The following is a 19,630-nucleotide window of genomic DNA, read 5'->3' as shown; positions in this document are numbered from 1 at the left end:
ATTTCTACATATGCAGTGGCTCGAACTCAAGACTTTACTTAAGCAGTACCAAGCTACTTATCACTTGGACCAACCTCTGTTGGTAGGTCCAGGATTTTTTAAATTTCTTTAGAAGACATACAGGGCTAAAAGCCCAAAATTTTAATTTATGGACTGAAGTGGCATGGTCAACAAAAGATTCAACGATTAAAACAATTGCAAAGAACAATATGCAAGTTGTAAATATTCAAGACCAGAACATCTAGGCAAAAAAGGGAAGAGAAAAAAGAAGAAAATTAAAATATATAATAGTGCAAAAGGATGATTATACATGAAGGCTTGTGCGGATCAAAGCAGACTATAGCAGCCCCACGCTCGCTTGTTTTCACTTGAAAAAGCAACAATACTGCATTTGTATCACAATGTCAAATATAGAAGACATACTTTAGTACTCTTCCGATCCCTAATATAGGACTCAATTGTTGAGTTGGTTTTGGTCCTAAATATAAGACCCATTTCTCATATTTATCAATTTTCTCTACATTACCCCTATAGATACTCCTTCAACCATAATCAAGTAAAAGAGGGAGAAGAGGTATTAAGAAAGATGATTATGGTATTTTAGGAAAAATGTGTCACATTTCTTATAATTAACTAATTTACCTAACTTCCTTAATCTAATCAAATTAGTTAAATGGGTCTTATATTAAGGACTAGAGGAGTAAAAGAAAAGATTATATATATTAATAAAGCAAAATTTGGGGGGAAAAAATCAAGATGCACACATCAATGTAGCCTGGTTAGAAAGCATGTTTTGTGGAAAGAAAAATATTCATGACGTGGAATTTGGATTCTCTGCCAAAACTAGATGACATATTTTATTTTGCTTTTACTTTTAAAGTTTTCATATTTTTCATTTCAAAAAGAATATGACATGAAACCAAAAAATATCTATAGTTTTTAATCGCTCAATTTTCTTTTAACTATTAATATCCTCTTTAAAATTTGATTTAAAATAACTCAATCTTTGTAATTTAATGAGTTAACAAATTATAATAACCGGATGAGTAAGAATCAATTTGTTTTGTTTTTGTTTTTGTTTTTTTTGTTTTATACAACGGAAGGAAAGAACTAACTTGTTTTGACAGGAAAAAAACTAAAAAAAGAAAAAGAATTATCTTGAATAGAAATTTACTAAATTAGCTAATGTTTAACCCTAAACCTAGTCTTCTTAAATGTTGTTCAATCAATATTGTTCCTTCAGGCCCAAAGACAAAAAAATCAATATTGTTCCTTCCTTTCTTGTTCCCCAGATAAAGTGCAGCACGCATGGCTATGTATACGAGTATATAAAAATTAGTGTTAAGGTTTAATTTTATATTACAAGCTTTTGTATTTGAAAATATTTTCGGATAACCCTCCAAAAATATTAAAAAGGAGCAAATTCTTCGTAACAGTTAAAAAAATTAACGTTTATTATTAGAAGGTTAATAAAAAGTTAGCTGCAGAGGTAACATTACTGTTTTTTCAATACTGAAATTTAACCCTTTTTTTTTTTTGAGCTGAGAAATTTAACCTTAATCCTAATAAATTGTTTATTAGAAATTGAACGGATTACCTTGGACCTGGGGGTTTTAGGGGAAGGCCCGTGACGTTGATTAGGCGCATTTGAGAAATGAACAGGTTGTGGAGGCGCATCAGGGTGGTGACCAGGCTCAGCATGCTTCTCTTGTTTAAGCTTGCTGAAGATCACTGTGAAACTTTCTCCTGATTTTGGATCTTTTTCATCCCACTCACCAAATTTTGGTATTGCTTTTACCTTCTGATTCTGCAGTTCAAGTGATCCACCACTTCAAATCAGAGTCGCCCGTGCTTTTTTTCAGCATTCATAATCATTACCAGAAATTTCTAACAAGCAATCATTTTCAATCCTATCCATGTTATGTTTATAATCTTTCAGATTTCAAAGTGATGTGATATTTGGAACAACGAGATGCTTACTTCGGAGTCACGAGAAGAATGGCTTCCACTCCCCGGTCGATGATGGCTTGAGGAAGAGAAGCTACCGGTGCGGCCAACACTACCTCCTTTTGATGTGCTCCTTTTGTTCTCGCGTCTCTGTAACACAGGGTGATCGGAATGGTTACTTCTCGAGCTCACAGACTCTGGTGTGAAGCTCCCATAGCTTTCCCTGCTCCTCTGATGAGGAGGGTTCCTTCTACGGCTGCTTCTTCCCAACGAGCTGTTCGAATTGCGGGAGAGGGAGCCGTCGCTTCCTCCGGTGGTGGCGGTGGATCCCGTCAAGAAATTGAAGGCCTTTGGGTTTTGCTCTGGGTCGTTTGGGTTAACCATCGTCAGCGAATTCAAGTCTTTCTCTCTGCGTGCAGTCTCGAAGTATGCTGTGTACTGCTCATCGTCGGCGTCCCAATTCCCGAACTTTGGCACGTGGGAAGGATGCTGCACATTACATGTTTGAAGAAATGCTTGTGAGAGGATGAATCGGAGCTTATCAAATGAGGGTATATATCTGAGGCATTCTTGTGAATGCTCACAAAAATTACGGTGTTCTTACAATCAGGTGATTTGGTGTTTTTTCCCCCATAATCATGTAAAATATGAAGGTACAAAGAAGAACCAAAATCAATCTAAGTAAGGGAAAGGAGGTTGATTCGATATGCATTTCAACATATGGCATGTGTAGAACAGATCGAGACTGGAATTATGTCGTTCCCAAGTCCCAAAAATAATTAGGAACACTTACCGCCATTAATTAGGAGATCGTTTCTCCTGTGTTTTTCCCAAGTCTCTGCAATCACGAATCGTTGGAGGTAATGTTTCTTTGTTGAAGAGAAATAATGAAAGGGAACAAGTGACTTAGCCAGCAACAAGGGAGGAGAAAGGTAGCCTGAATCTTGACTCTAGAAGTGAAGACACGCACTGCAAACAAATGCTTGATACTTTCGAAGCATTCTTATGAATGCCCAAAGTCGACGTCCCTTTCTTGTAGCTGATCAGGAAACGGATGAATATTCGGAATTTCTTAACCTGAGCTTTGTTTTTGCCATTTTGTTATGTTGTTTTTGTTAGTACATGTCTCAACCCCACGCATTATATTCCAGCTTCTTCCAAGAGTGGTATTTACGTCATATATAATTATACTGCAATTGTGGGGTTACTGCATTATGGCTTCCTTTACTTCCACGAGAGCCTTGTTTACAAAAATTCCAGATAAAATATAAAATCATCATCATGGGAATCATATAGGGATGTAGGAAAGCAAAATTTGTTTCCATCTTCACAAGTCAGGTGGGGGTTAAATCCAGAAGAGATTTGGTTGAATTGGCCCCTTCCACGATTCCATGGAAGCAATCCAAAGCAAATATACGGCTGGATTAGCTCCTTCCATTTTTGTTGGATCACACATGAGAAATACTCATGTCTGAAGGATACATTTTATTGAATGAATAAATAATCGTGCCCGTGCATGTATGATATATTGCCCAATATTTACAGCCTCGAGCCTCAGAAATACTGCATAAAAAATATATATATATATATGTATGTATGTGTGTGTATATATATATATATATATGAATATATGACAACTTAATAAAGATTCGCCCAACTAACTCATAATATATGTAGTACTATCTCATGATCTTAATACAAAAATTAGATGATTAATTTGTATATATTAAGAAAATTATTTAAATTAATTACTTATAATAAATATGTGTTACTTTTTCTAAAATAATTTTTTTTAATCATGTGCATTGTAATTATTTTTTTATGTGAATTCCCTTACTATATGTAATTAATAAGGACACTTTGGATAAAAAATTATAAATTTGAAAAACAAAGTTGATTGGAATCCCATATTTAAAATTAAAGTAAACCTCTTACCTAGTTATTATATTTAAAATCAAAAGTAATAACATTTATCAAATTTCTATTCTCAACACTTCCCCTCGTTGGTAGCAACCTAATAACATTTCATGATGCCTTATTCTTTCGTCAATATGATAGGTTACAAAGGGACGTATGCTTCTCGCCTCTCGCTCAAGTGGTCCAAGTTGATTGCCTGTTCTTCCTCTCAATCAATTTTTGAATCAAGCATTAATCTCACATTGCTACCAAATATGTTTGACTGCTGTTGTGGCATTCATTTCAGTCTTTACCCTTTTAAAAAGCTTAATTACCTCTTTGGCTCTTAAAGCATATGAAGGTTTTGCGTTTATCTTTAGTTTCATATGAAGATTGCCAATGCAATGAATGAAACAAAATATACCTCTGAATCTTTTAGAATTATTCGTTCTAAAGTCCTTGCAGAATTAAGAGAAAAAAGGGACTATAGAAAAAATCTCATATATATTACTTTCTTATGTCCTATATATAAAGCCCTATTAAGAACTTTCTCATGTTTAAGAAATTTAGTTAAAATGACTTAAATAATTAAATTTTTTTACAACTTTAAAAAGTTATTCTTCGATTGGTATAACTTATTGGACAGAGGATTGAAAGATCATTATAAAGAGACAATTATATTTTCAGAAATTAGTTATAGATCTTCCATTAAATTTTGTAAAACTTCTTGTATTAAAGACCAATAAGTATGATTTTAAAAATAAAAATATTCAATCTCAAAACAATAATTAATCTCTCTTTTTTACACGACAAAATGTAGAGATCATAAGCCTAGCACAAAATGCGCACTATCCACTCTCATCTCAAAAGATTGGGAGGTGCAATCAAAAGACACAAAAATTTCAACAAAAAATTATAATACAAATACCAAGACACTGAGATCCAACTGCACAAGTGGATCTGAAAATTTATAAAATTTTTCTTGTCGAGATCGAGCATCATAGCACTTCCTTTCTGTGTAATCTGTATAATCTATGCGTACCTAAACACCGATTGTCTTGTTGAGCAGCCAAAGGCAAAGAGCCAATTGAATGGCAAAAATGGAGTGGAGCCACGTTCTGTCAAGCATGAACCCATACACTGTGATTCCTGCTCTGTTGTTCTCCATGTATGTCACTGCATCAAAACCAACTAGCTCATAACTCAATACCATTAATAATTTTATATCATCTAAGTTTGATTTAATTATTACAAAAACAAGGACTCAGTTACATAATTAAGACCCGTAAATATAGAAGCTCCTGCTTCTCCAAACTATACTGCCCAGGTTTTACTTACGTGAGGAAAAGTGAATTAAACCACTTTTAATCAGTTCAGCTTACTTATCTTTTATAAACTAAATATAACTAAGAATCACCGTAATTAAACAGAAAACAAGCAAAAGTCATCATTATTCATCAGTAGATTCCAGCATACCTAAAGCTTGCCTCTTGTGGAAAGATATGGTGTGGGCGTAAATTGGGACCAACTTTGTGTTATCCAGCTCATCCTCTTCATCTCCCACCTCATCTTCATCTGATCCCAAAAGAGCATTGGCATCTAAAACTGGAGTTGAAGCTATCTGTTCCGGTACACGTGGCGTCTCGCCTTCATTGTCAAATGAATTTATGGTTGCGCATATGTGCCATTTTGCAGCTAACCCAGTGGTGGATTGTGCTTTATGCGTGATCTTTGTAGCACTTCTTAATAGTATGTATAGCCCACTCACCAGGGTTATGGAGACTAACTGCAACATTGTCATAATCAAAGGGCTTGCTTAGCAAATTATAATTTTCTTTTAATCCATCTGAAGGAGCAAATATCCCTAAATAAAGCAACAGCTCAAATATATATACCCTGATGAAGCTAAAATAAGAGAATGAGAGGGAATTCTGAGCATGTTGGTTATAAAGAGTTTTAACATCATGTGAAAGAATATAACTCAAAGTAGTGTCCTAATGGAAGTTCATTAAAGAAGATCATACCGCAAGCTCGCCAGCCCTGAGGATGTCAACATCAGCACCAGTTCTTGTAGTCATGAGCAGGAAAATGAGCTGGCTTGCAGTGACCAAAAGCAGAGAAGACAAAATGAAAAATCGGAAACGATGGCTAATGATGCGGAGGTTCCTTCTATGTTTCAGGTGCTCCACTAAGATGGACGCAACTTCAGTTTCTTTCTGGAAAACTTGAGCAAATTCTTCCAGTTTGAGTATTTCCAAGCAACAGATGAGCCGAAAGAAGACGCAGACCAAGAAGAAAATGGAGGTCCGATAAAGCCAAGAGAACAGCTCAAGAGCGCATAGCACGATGGCGCTCACGTATATGTTTCCGTAATATGGCAATTCGGACGCTCCTGAGGCAAACCACCATATCTTGTAGGCACATTCCGCTAAGAAAGAGGGAAGCCCCCAAAGCAATATTAGCTTCATGGTTCTCTGCAAGACACATGCCACACCAAATGTGAAATGTAGACATATTGACACGTTAATTTTTGTGTTTACTTAAAAATTTCAATTTTAAGAGGATATAAAATTAAGAATGTTGTAAAAAAAAATATGAACTTTGGGTAAAATTAGGAATAAAATAAAAAAAATTTTGAATAAGGAGAAACCGTTGGGCATCATGCTTTAGTTTTGAATTGAAGTTTTAAATTATATTAATAGATAGATATTAATTACAATATAATCTAATAATATTTTTTTTGATGTATTCTAATTATTTATGTACAATAAAGATGCCAAAGAAATAGCCCTGTTCTTACCCAAAATAGAAAGAAAGAAAGAAAGAAAGAAAAAAGAGTGAAAAAAAAAAACCACCGTATTCATACTTTCCATTTTTCCTTTGGCTGTTAGCTTTTGGAGTTGAAAAATACAACTTTGACACACTCGCAGTCTTGGACGCTGTGGCCCGCTGTGGCCCAAAAAAGAACAAGCGCCGCAAAGTATGTGTCTGTTCTGTTACTTCACAAAACAAATTCAAAAGTTGTTTCCTGTTTTAAGGTTAAAAATTCCCCTGATTGTGCAGTGAATAATCCAGGGAGAACGAAGATTCAAAATTGCAATGTTGAGTCCGAATCCATCGTCCTCTCCATCCTCAGATTTCTCAGCGCAAGTAATCGAATCGAAGATAATTTTGTTCCAAAATTAAAAAAAGAAATCGCAGATAATTGGTTCTGAACTTCGATCAAACACGAAGAAGGCACAAGGAAGAAAAATAGAATCAGAGAATCAAACCTGAAGCTGTTCAGCGTATCCTTCTTGTATCTTATCAGCCTCGTAGATTACTTTATCCAGAAACAGAAACCTCCTCAAACCGTACTTGCGATCCCATCTAGAGAGGCAGAGGAAGGAGAGAGTGGCGAACACTGAGAGAGAAATCTGAACGGGTATGTGATAGGGGCGAGTATGATCTGAATCGCAGTCGGGACACAAAAGAAGAAAGTGCGATAAAAGAGGAATAACGAATGCGACGACGAAGAACACGGTCCAGGAGACAGCAGCTCGGCAATAGTTGGAGTGATCGACATACACCCATCGGAGGTACGATCTAAACTTCCTTAATTCGGGTCCTTCGTGATCGAAGAAGTCTGAAGCTTGCTTGGTTTTCGGGAGAAAAACTCTGGTTTCATCTTCCATAGCCTGGGAAATCTGGGGAAATTTGTACTGATCAGAGCTCGGAAACCAGATGAACACATGTAAAGCAGAAAGCAGAGGGTTAAGAAGAGAAAAAGATGATGATGATGATGATTTGGCTGGTTGAACCAGAGAATATAGAATTTATGTAAATGGATGCAGTCACTGTTTGTCAACTATAAAATCCTCTTTCTAGCTGTAAGATGTCCCTACCCCAAAAAAATCACCGGTAAAATAAATTTTGAAGTTCTTGAACTTTTCTGCGAGAGTTTGAGCTGGGCATGTGTGGTTATCCCAATTGGATGAAGATCTAACAATACTTTAATCTCTTTAATTATCACTGTCAACTAATTGTCTCCAGGCTGATCTCAACTCTTAAAAGGAAATGAAAAATAAAAAAATGAAGCTGGGAGATAAGTATCTTCAAGCTTCAGTTTCAAGCATCATCCAATGGACGATTGATAAATCAAGCATCCCCTTCATTCATTTGTATAAGCACACATTAATTTCTTTTGACCAAGAAGGATGGATACACTGATGAGTAGCGGTTAAAAACTTGATATGAATTAATTATTGTATTATTAAATTTGTTGTAATTTTGCGATTAGGTGGCTTCAATCAACATGGCAAAATATTATTGATTAGATTGATAGTGATGTTGGTGATTCTGATGTTCATTTTACCTATTTTTTACAGATATAAATAAAAAAAATTATTTTGAAAATGTTACTCTGGTCTTGTTTATAAACTGTTTTCAGTATATTTTATATAGACTAAGAAAAATCTTAAAGTTTATTAACTTTCATTTAAAATTCAATAATTATTTAATTTCATATTTATTTAATATATATTATATCTCATATAAACAAAGTCAACATAATACTACCTCCGGTCCTAATTATAAGACCCAGTTGACTAATTTGAGGAGATTAAAGAAAGAAGTTAAGTTAGTTATTTGTAATAAATAGGTGTTATCTTTCCTAAAATATCCTTACTAATCAACTATATTGGCTAGAACTATAATTATTAGAAGGACTATCTTGGAAAAAAAACATTAATATGAGAGATAAAGTAGATTGGGATCTTATATTTAGGACCAAAATGAAAATCAAACAGGATCTTATATTAAGGACCGGAGGTAGTAATAAATAAGAAGTAAAATTATACATTTATACAAAAAAAAAATTCTTACTACCCTATAACTATAATTAAGACTAAAAAATATTTTTGTCTTTCTATGCTATAAATAGGATTAGAAGAATATCACTGTTGGTAGATATCCAAATAGAAAAAAAGTTGAGTTAGGTGAGAGGTGAATATGGGAATGTTTGGATGGAAACCAATCTATAGTTTTAAAAGTGCTTTTATAGTTTACGAAGTAAATATGTAGAGTAATTTATTTTATTGTGTAAAAAAAAATACTTTTTAAAAACACTTTTGAGGGTTCTCAAACACTTCCTATATCAAAGTTAACGCAGGATACTTATTTGACCTGCCTCTTCTTTTCTCTCTTTTCTTTTTTGGGCCAATAAGCCTCTCCTCTTTAAAAGATTCATAATTTGTTGGGTTGCCGGCTACTTGGCCTGTTGTCTTTGGTTAGTGTGGGATCATACGTGGCTTATTCTTAAGATCTCCGATCAAATTATATGAACTTTTCTTGTTTTTGAAGGAATATTTTTTAAAAATTAAAATGTCGTAATAGACTAATAGTAGTATGATTAATTTTTACATGCATAAAAATATGCTTTGTGGGAATTATGTGGAATGAATGTGATTGACCGGGGAAAAAAAAAAGCCAAGAAGAAGAAATGAATGTAGCGTGAATACTACATTGAAGTGACTAGCTTTAAAACATTATGTGTATTAATGGGAAATAAACAAAAAAAAGGAAATCATTGTCGTATCCTTGAAAAAAAAAATTAGTCACCTAAAAATTCACTGAATACCGTATAATAACAAGTTTCAGTGTACATAATAAGAAAAGTTTCGTGTCATTGGGATTTTTTTATAACTAAATCATTTTGACTTGATAGTAATTCTCTCAAGAAAAAAAATGAGATTGCATATTTTTATTTTTTAAATTTATATAGTATATTATATAAAGAATACCTAAACAGTGATAAATACAAGATAAACAATTAAATACAACCCCCCCCCAAAAGCCCAAAAAAAAAAACAAATTAGCACCTAAAGATTTTTGTGCGAACTTGCAAGAGCCTCACATCATCCACGCGGCAATCAACGAAAATGCGAGATGGGTTGGAGGTGGGCAGGCAATCTGTTCTCTGACCAAAAAATGGAAAAGCAATCTGTTAATAATTTCATGAATACGTTTAACACGGCCAATCCAGATAGCTAATTAGATTGATTTCTTATACAACCTCCAGTTCTAATTATAAAAACTACTTAAATAGTTTGAAGAGATAAAAAAAATAAGTTAAATTAGTTATTTATAATAAATAGCATTGTCTTTCCTAAAATATCTTTACTAATTAAATGTATTGGTTAGAACTACTATTGTTAGAAGGATTATCTTGGAAAAAAATACATAAATATGAGAGACAATAAATTAGGATCTTATATTTAGGATTAAAATAAAAGTCAAATAAGATCTTATATTAAAGACCGGAGATAGTATTTATAATAAATTTAATCTTTAACTAACTATTATATTTAGCAACAGACAGTAATAAATAAATGTTATGGAAGTTTTACAGTAATTATCAAAGTGAATATATAAAATAAAAAATATAATTTTTCGCAAACATTGTTATTTATAGAGTAAAATAAATACCATGTCTTTTGTGCATCACACAAAATTAAGGAATTAGACCAACCATTAGTAGTTAATAATACTACCTCTGGTCCTAATTATAAGACCCAGTTGACTTATTTGAGGAGATTAAGGAAGTCAGTTAAGTTAGTTATCTGTAATAAATAAGTGTTGTCATTCCTAAAATATCTTTGCTAATTAAGTATATTGGCTAGAACTATTATTATTAAAAGGATTATCTTGGAAAAAAATGTATAAATATGATAGACAAAATGGATTGGGGTCTTATAATTAGGACCAAACAAAAAGTCAAACGGGGTCTTATAATAAGGACCGGAGGTAGTATATAAATAACTAAATCATGGGATGTGCATGGTTCATTGACACTTGTAAAAGAAGCCAATAGAGCCACCTTAAACAAAGGCATATCGCTCACTGCTTTGAATAATGTAACTTGTGATGAAATCTAATACTATCTCTAATTTTTAACATAAGAGTTAGATAATTAGTTTGAAAAGGTTAAAAAAATTAATTAAGTTTTTTTTTTTGAATTATACCTTTCTAATCGTGTACACTGAAAATATTCTTTAGTGACAATCTTAACAAGTTACAATTATTTTTTCAAATTAGTTCAGGGATATAGATTCTCTTTGTCCTTTCTCTTTCATTTTATTTATACTCATTAATTTAGAGTATAAATAGTAAGATGAGTTGGTGGAGCGAGGGAAGAGTGAGGCGCAAGAACAGGGTCCGAAAAAATCGCCTGGGTTGAAGGGCAGTCACTTGCAGAAGACGGCGGTGGGTCGGTGACAGCACACCGCAAATCAACCAATGAGTAATAACTTTGAAGCGGGGCCCATCCAAATTCCAATCCTTTAACATTAAACTCTCCGCCAGCACAGCACACCTGTCGCCCCTCGCTCCTTGCCCTTTAATTAAGCTTTACGCCTCTCCATGCCTTGTCTCTTTCATCCCTCCGCTTATCACCGACCTTCCCCTTGCTTATACACCCAAACGTTTTTCTTCAGTGGTCTCCACTCATCAAAATTTACCCTATTGCCCAATGCCCTTATTCCCTGACCACTTAGTGGGTGTTTAGATTGTCCAAAAACAAATGTTTTTAAAAAAATATTTTTTTATAAATTGAGATAAATTTTTTTAACATATTTATTTTGTATACTATAAAAACATTTTAAAAATTATGACTTTATTTCTATCTAAACACCTCCTAATAATAAGTTCGTTGACTAATAGGAAATCATGGGTTCAATACTAACATAATCTCGAGTTCTAAATACCTACCACGCTAAATTAAAATGAAAATTACAGCAACCTCCAACCTTTTGTTCAATGTCCTCAAACCCTCCTTTTTTTCCCTCGCCAAAACACAGCTGTCTTCACTCCCAGCTCATTATTTATACCTTTTTTTAACTAAAAGACGAAACAAACTCATAATGTCTTAGAGCTAATCTGATCATATGCATTTGTACTGAGTTAACGCAACACGACTCTCCATGTTTTTTTTTTTTAAATACTCCTCAATTCTAAATATAAGTCTCTTATATTAGTATATATAAGGGTCTTATTATGCCCTGGGCGACACACGTGCTACAATGACCGGGACACCTTAATTGATTTTGATAATATTAAATTTTAAAAATAACAATATATTTTTGTAGGAAGTCTTTAGTTGAGATTTAATAACTTGAACGATTCTTCTTCTTTTTAATCTAAATGCTGATATTGAGGAGTGTCATTTTACTAGATTTTTTAACAAAGCTTTTGGGATGCCAGGACCTGTACAAGTGATTGTGGCCTCCTCGTCAATAAAAATTCATAAATCATAAACATATTTGTTGAGCACTTATTTAGAATGAGGACTCATGAAATCTTTAAAAAAAAAATTACTGAAAAATTTTAATGACAACTGAGCAATTAAAGCATATTATCAACTTTTACTGTGAAACTTGTTATTAGGCCTACTCATGGGACGAGACCAGACTGGGATAGACCCCTTCCGGTCTTGTAGGAATCAAGATAGGACAAGACATCTGGTTTTGAGTTCTTTTTTTTTTCCCCACAAACCAATGTAATCTGAGCTTCAATCCTTTTTATGTTGTGATATTTGTTTTTTTATTGAGTTTCTGAAGATGAAAACACTAAAAAAAAAGTAGAAAACCTAATTATATAATTAAAAAGGGTGTAAAAACAATACTATAAAAAAAGAACTATCATAAAAGAAACATTACATAATGATTTTATAAATTATTTTATTGAGAAAAAAGATTTTATTGAGATAATATCACAACTTAAAAACTGAAAATCACTATAAAAATAATTATTTAAAAAAAAGAATTGAATAATCTAACGAGTAACTTAAAAAAAAAAAAATCCTTCGGGGCAGGACTGGACAGGATGACCTTATCTCACGTCTATTTTGTCTCATCCCATAGTTATTTTGTTCCAAAATATTTTTTTGTCCTATCTCGTCTTGTTCTGAATTGATCGGGATCGGGATAATACGGTTGAGACAGGACAAGTTGAACACCCCTACTTGTCATGACAAACTATTCTATTGTTATGACACTTTTTTTATGAATATGTTCTTTTCTTGTGATCTTATTGCAATCCTCTATTTAAAGATAATTTTTTGATTATAATTTAGAAAATATGAAATAAGTATATGAGGAAAATTTTATCGCGTGATTGTAGAAAAGTACTTACTCCTCCAGTCCTTGATATAGAACTCAATTATTGAGTTGGTTTTGGTCCTAAATATAAGACCCATTTTTAATATTTATTAATTTTCTCTAAATTACCCATATAGATACTCATTCAACCATAATCAAGTAAAAAAGGGAGAAGAGGTATTAAGAAATATGATTATGGTGTTTTAGGAAAAATATGTTACATTTCTTATAATTAACTAATTTACCTAACTTTTTTAATCTAATCAAATTAGTTAAATGGGTTTTATATTAAGGATCGGAGAAGTATTTTATTAAGAAGCTAAAATAAGCACTTAATTAACTACCCTCGGGAGTTGTTCAACTGTCTATCCTTGATTTTGCGTCACTCCACGTTAAAACATCAAAAGACCTCCCAGGTCTCACTGCTCATCAATCAACTCATTATCTTCACAAGTAACTTTTTATAATCTTTTTTGAGACACAAAATTAATACTCTTGGATCATTCCTTATTTTGAGTACTCCTTCTGCTGTCGTTTTCCTGCTCTTTTTACCGTCACAAAAGAACGGGGACTTTTTGAGTCCAAAAAAAAAAAGAACGGGGCCTTTTTTTTTTTTTTTTCAAAGGATATAACTCAAGCGGGGCCTTGCAAGTTGCCGAGTCTTTGGGAGTGGAAGCTACTCTGTGTGCGCTGGGTTGAACTGGGCCGGCACTCTCATACTCGGCCCATGGTTTTAGTCCATTGATAGACAAGCCCGCCTTTTTAAATTATTATAATTATAAGGGTTAAGGTGCACCCAGCACCCCGAACTATTTACCCAGCTGCGTCCAGTGGTTTAAAGTAATTTTGGGTGCATCCAATGTCCTAAACTAATTAAAATGGTGCGTCCATATCCCAGGCTAACAGAAATGTTATGTTTAATTGTTACTTTTCTGACTCAGCTTAAAGTTGACCCCAGATATTCTACATGGTAGACACATGGGCATTTGAATTTTGAGTAAGAATAATACACATCGGGTGCCCATGTGTCTACCATTTAGAATATCTGGGGTCAACTTTAAGCTGAGTCAGGAAAGTAACAGTTAAACATAACATTTCTGTTAGCTTGGGATATGGACGCACCATTTTAATTAGTTTATGATACTGAATGCACCCAAAATTACTTTAGGCCACTGGACGCACCTGGGTAAATAGTTCAGGGTGCTGGACGCACCATAGCCCTGATTATAATTATAAATCGCTTTATAATTATCATGTACGGTATGCATTAAGATTTATAAACGCCATCCAAAAACCATGTTTATTTGAAAGTTGTAAATCGTATTTATAGATAAACCATATTCTGTCAGCTCAAAAAAAAAAAAAGAAGATAAACCATATTTTGAAAACCATGACAATATAATTTCAAACATTTTCTTAGAAAATCATAAAATCATAAATCACAAAATACACCGAAAACTGTGTGCGTGCGTCCGTGCGCGTGTTCACTGAAACGACAAGGAGTGTGGGTCGTTTTTGCTGTTGGAGAGATTTTTCCCCTTCGTCTCTTTTTTGGCCGTCTCTTGGAGAGATATTTTCCAGTTTGGACTTCTGACGATTCCGTTTTCATGTGGCCGTTGGTTTGGAGAAGTTGTTGTCTTGCTGCCTATTTATTAAGCCGAAAGAATATACGTCTTTTCTGGCCGCCTATTAGCCAGACTCGCAAAACGACAATCTCCTTCATCGCTGAGAAATTAACATGACTCAAGTGGCTCAGTGCGATACGCTTTGTTCAATTCGAACAATCGACTACTACCTCCTAAGCTCTGATTGATTCACCTCGTTTTCCTTACTGCTCAGGAAAGTGAAGAATGGCGGCGAGTTTCTCTTCTACGGTCTTTGCAGCCTCAATTTCGTCTTCTTCAGCTGCCAAAGCAAGGACTTTGAAGAATTTAGCTCCCGGATACTCGCCGGCCAATTTTCTTCACTCTAATCCCCTATCAACCCGTTCGTCGGTTCCTAGGTTTGTGGGGTTCATCTTTCTTCTCGTGCGTTTTTAATTTCCAAAGCTTGCTCCTTTTATTTGTTCATTCTTATGCGGGATGGGTGGGAAATGAAGATAAAAATATGGTGTGATTTTCGAATTTGAATTATTCTGAATATTGAAAGTGCCCTCAAATTCTACTTTTAGCGGAACTTGAGCAATTGATGCGAAGTGAGAAAGTTTCGTCTTGGTATATTGATATGCATTCTTTATAAGCTCTGCAAATTTGAGATTTTAAAAACTTCGGGCGTTGTATATTGTATTATAGATAAAAAAAGATAATGAGAAGGTAACAGTGGAAGAGTAATTTGCGATTTCTTTCCTTGTGAATATGAAGGGGACATTGCCAGTTCTTAATGTTATATTCCTCCTTTGTTTTGTGTAAATTATAAGAGACTTGATCTCCATTGGTGCATTTCCAGGGTTAGAGCAAGTCTTCTACAAGATAATGAGGATAAAGTAAGGGTAGAAGAGTCAGTCCCGTCCAAGATTTCTTCCACTGATGCCAATCAAGGAAGTAGTGGGGAGTCAAGTTCGAGTTCGCCCTCTAATACATTGGCGAAATGGGTTATCAAACTTGAACAATCTACTAACATATTTCTCACGGTAACAACTCCTTTGTCAATATCTCAGCATGTTGATTTGAAATACCTCCTTCAATCTGTCAATCAGAACATGTGAACAGTTTTGGCTCATTGTTGTGTGATATTATATATTTTTACATATTTTTCATCTTTTCCCATCACATGTTCAACGGGGAATAATGGATTTTATGTCAGTCAGTGATAGTATATTTTGCACTAGGTCCGTCCCTTGATTCTGATCACTGAACAAATGAAAACTAGTTTCTGTTGCTCAAACTTGAGTTATTCATGAGTGAACTAGGGAATGACAAATCATCCTCTTTTGTGTGCTGTTTATTTAGCAAATCGTGAATTCTCGTTCTATGACTCTCTCAGCATAACTTACTGGAAATTCTAGGGTCAACCGCTCAATGATAAATACCATTTTATTTCCAAGCAGATAACATGCATGCACAAGTTATTTATTATTCGTAAAGGCTTGATTGTACTTCACATAGGTACTAGTATGCTTTCATGTTGATAGATGATAAAAGCATACCTTGCAGATGAAGATTCATAATCCCTTCTAATTTTGTCGGATAATTGACTTGCGCTCTTCTAAATGTTAGATTAAATTGGTGGCTAACATTTTCTTTGGCCTATACTGCTTTAGTGCATGCTTAGCCATAAGAAACTGAATTTTATACTGCTATTTATTTTTAACATCCACTAAAATTTTCAGGATTCTGTAATAAAGATACTTGATGCTTTCTATCACGATAGACACTATGCAAGATTTTTTGTGCTTGAAACTATTGCAAGAGTTCCTTACTTTGGTAAGTGGTATTTAATTAGTCTTTTTTTTATTGTTTTTTAAACAAGTAGTGGGAAGTTCGAACTTTTAAACCTTGATCTCTGAGCAAGGATGCTGAATCCTTGCTGTTACGTTTATGTGTTGTCGTGATCATTATTTTGTTTTTAATAATTTATATAATAAAGAACTGGACTTTTGTAAAGTTCTTTTGTTGTTTGTTTCTAAACTCTCTAATAAACACATGACAACATTTATCAGAATTTTTTTTCTTGGGAAGACCTAATTATGAAATGCTGAGCTGAAAGGAAATTCATTGGTCATGCTCTTATTGGAGAACTTGATGGCAGATAACTCAAAAATGCACAAAAGATTGTCCTCTAAAATCACATAAGTGCATGGGTTATCTCAGCTTCCAGTTTTTCTTTTAAAAGACATTCTAATGTTGGGATCAGATTTAATTTAGTGAAAAATACTACAGGAAATTCTATGGACTCTACATCTTAGTCAGTTATCTATTTAATGTAAATGTTGGTAGTCATCATGCGCTGTCATTGCAGCTGTTGATTTGTATATATCTTCATGTATGGCAGCCTTTATATCCGTTCTCCACTTGTATGAGAGTTTTGGCTGGTGGAGGCGAGCGGACTATTTGAAAGTGCATTTTGCTGAGAGCTGGAATGAAATGCATCATTTGCTCATCATGGAAGTAAGATCTTCCGAAAATTTGTATGATCAAAGGAAACTCAAATCATATTGCTGTTGCTATGTCATTTGATGAAACTACCAATACTTGTTCATCCTTGTATCATTCTTATTCAAGGAGGCTTAGTGCTTGGAACATCGCAGTAATTGGATTAAAATGTTGATGCTAGTAAAATGGAGTCAAACAGTACGCGTCCCTTGAAAAAATGATGAAAATATTTATTCAGTAAAATGAAAACCTGTTGAAGTTAATATATTTTTGAGTTTTTGTTATTTGGGTTGGGATATGGATCGCTGAAGTATATCGTTTGAGAAGCTGTTGCTCTGCAGAACTTATCATTATGCCACATGTCTGAAAGATCAATATGACGTGTATCTTAACAGAAAACTGAGATATACACTTTAGGGACAAGTTGCTAGTTTATCTTATTTGCAAACAGGCTTATGCACCTAATATTATTTACAAAGATTTTTTTTGCATGTGAGGACTTAGATGCTTGTTCATCTGATTGCAGGAACTAGGGGGCAATTCTTGGTGGTTTGACCGATTTCTTGCCCAACATATTGCGATAGCTTATTATTTTATGACAGTTCTTATGTATGCTATTAGCCCAAGAATGGCGTGTAAGTAATAAGTATTTAAATTTTTTGCACTTTAAACCCCTGCCCATCTAACATTCTGGCTTTTTGGAATGTTGAAAGTTAGAGAATGATTTTTTATTTAACCGAGAAAAGCTTTATAAAAAGTGATTTTTGAAGATGCCAATGGTTAAAGATGGTACACTGGAAAAGACTGTGTTTAACTGCATGTATATTCTTAACAAGTTGGTGCATGTCTGTTTGGCTCATCAGTTGCTGATATATGCGTTTGGTTTATAACTAGTGCAGATCACTTTTCTGAATGCGTTGAGAGTCATGCATATGAAACATATGACAAATTCATCAAGGTCCAAGGAGGTATGATTGAGAAGTCTTTTCTTTTTGTTTTGCCCCTTCTTTGTCATCAAGATTTTGACTTTTTTTGGTAATATTAGTTGGACCTTTTTGTAGTTGAGTGATGGCCAGAATATTACTACAAAATTGCTATCTGCCTACAATGAATCAAATATGAAAACAATTTAAAAAGGTTGAGCTCATTCTGGCTTTATGTTGAGACCTACGATAAATTATCTGGCTTATATGGACTTGATTTCAATATTCATTTTGAGTTAACGCAACTGATCTCATTGATCAGCGCACATTTCGAAGAGTGGCATGAATTTCTCCAAAAAAGGTTCAAAAAATGAATCGAGACAAGAATGGTCTTACTTTGATTGCGCTTGGATGTTTGACTATGTATTGGATGAAGGCTTTTCGTGCATTGGTTTCATATGTATTTCTACTTCTTTATCCGATTCCATAACGTGGCATGGTTTTATATATATGTAGAGGAATTGAAGAAAATGCCTGCACCTAAGGTGGCTGTGAATTATTACACAGGAAATGACTTGTATTTATTTGGTAAGCTTCTCATTTTTATGACATATGGTTGTCTAATGAAGAGAAAACTAGATTTTTCACAGTTTCCCTATCTCGTTATGTCAGATGAATTTCAAACTTCCAGAGCTCCAAATTCTCGAAGGCCGAAGATAGGTATATTTTGAAATCTTGGTTGATATGCATTGATAAACTGATTGACTATTTTGATGTGTTTGACACTACCAGTTAAAGATCATAACAGAAGTATGACCTTTCATTCACTAGCTTTTAAGTTTTTGCGTTGAAGGGATCTTTACACATACTTTGTCTACAATCTAAGCTCAGTGAGCTTTAGCCGCTTAAACTTCTAGTTTCACAGATTACAACAACTAAAACGTTTGAGTTCTTGCCGTCCCTGACAATAGAACAATTCATTTCATGTATGATTTTGTTGGAATTTCCGTACATAAAAGATGATTGCTGAGGGAAACTCCATATAAACCTTGCTTTTTCTTTTTGGTTAATGCATTGAAATTAGAATATTGATCATGCAACGTCACAACTTTTCCCTTTCAGAGAATCTGTACGATGTATTTGTAAATGTCAGAGATGATGAGGCTGAGCACTGCAAGACGATGAAGGCCTGCCAAACTCATGGGAACCTCAAGTCACCACATTCGCATGTAGAAGATGATGCTTCTGAAGATGACCCAGTCTGTTCCCTTGAAACGACTGACTGTGAAGGCATCGTAGATTGTATAAAGAAGTCTATTACATCTGACCCTCCCAAGCTGAAGGAAACTACGCGACAATAAAGTCAGCAGAACACAAAGGAAAACAAACGAGGTAGAGGATAATTACAATAATTACTAGATTGTTTATACACACATACACACACACAGAAATACTATCTGATGTATGTCTATTGTTAAAGAAAGGCTGCCACGGAAGGAAATTAGAGCCGGTTTGGTTCAAACCATTACAGATCTGTAATGGCAATCTTTATCTCATTACCATGAAAAGTATGTTTGGTTGGACTTGCTAATGGTAATAAATATTGCACTGTTAATGAGAATTGCACATTTTTGGTGAT

The 19,630-nt window shown here is 34.1% G+C and overlaps 3 protein-coding genes across 5 annotated transcripts; 1 reads left to right on the top strand and 2 right to left on the bottom strand.

Moving 5' to 3' along the window:
* Positions 1-309: 309 nt before the first annotated feature.
* Positions 310-2,660, bottom strand: LOC114714686 (RPM1-interacting protein 4-like). Its single transcript, XM_028899445.1, has 3 exons — positions 1,981-2,660; positions 1,598-1,807; positions 310-385 (listed from the first exon to the last, which is right to left on the bottom strand). Exons 1-3 carry the CDS (start codon positions 2,329-2,331, stop codon positions 365-367), a joined length of 582 nt encoding a protein of 193 aa, XP_028755278.1. The 5' UTR covers positions 2,332-2,660; the 3' UTR covers positions 310-364.
* A 1,935-nt stretch (positions 2,661-4,595) lies between these two features.
* LOC114714632 (uncharacterized) lies at positions 4,596-7,752 on the bottom strand. Its single transcript, XM_028899381.1, has 4 exons — positions 7,116-7,752; positions 5,868-6,317; positions 5,320-5,629; positions 4,596-5,019 (listed from the first exon to the last, which is right to left on the bottom strand). The coding sequence occupies exons 1-4, from the start codon at positions 7,515-7,517 to the stop codon at positions 4,886-4,888; spliced, it is 1,296 nt and encodes a 431-aa protein (XP_028755214.1). The 5' UTR covers positions 7,518-7,752; the 3' UTR covers positions 4,596-4,885.
* A 6,875-nt stretch (positions 7,753-14,627) lies between these two features.
* On the top strand, positions 14,628-19,624 carry LOC114714633 (ubiquinol oxidase 4, chloroplastic/chromoplastic). Of its 3 annotated transcripts, none has more exons than XM_028899382.1 (9): positions 14,629-14,988; positions 15,423-15,606; positions 16,306-16,399; positions 16,968-17,083; positions 17,595-17,703; positions 17,968-18,036; positions 18,508-18,579; positions 18,664-18,711; positions 19,114-19,624. In XM_028899382.1, exons 1-9 carry the CDS (start codon positions 14,828-14,830, stop codon positions 19,350-19,352), a joined length of 1,092 nt encoding a protein of 363 aa, XP_028755215.1. In that variant the 5' UTR covers positions 14,629-14,827; the 3' UTR covers positions 19,353-19,624. The 3 variants fall into 3 exon arrangements, with proteins under 3 accessions (XP_028755217.1, XP_028755215.1, XP_028755216.1); XM_028899383.1 differs by having other exon boundaries at positions 14,630-14,979; positions 19,114-19,379; XM_028899384.1 differs by lacking the exon at positions 18,664-18,711 and having other exon boundaries at positions 14,628-14,988.
* Positions 19,625-19,630: the final 6 nt, after the last annotated feature.

This window comes from Neltuma alba, unplaced genomic scaffold, assembly GCF_004799145.2.
Source record: "Neltuma alba isolate B1F8T4 unplaced genomic scaffold, ASM479914v2 tig00011524_pilon, whole genome shotgun sequence".
NCBI lineage: Eukaryota > Viridiplantae > Streptophyta > Magnoliopsida > Fabales > Fabaceae > Neltuma > Neltuma alba.
The sequence above is the reverse complement of the archived record's forward strand: the minus strand, read 5'-3'. Positions and strand labels throughout refer to the sequence as shown.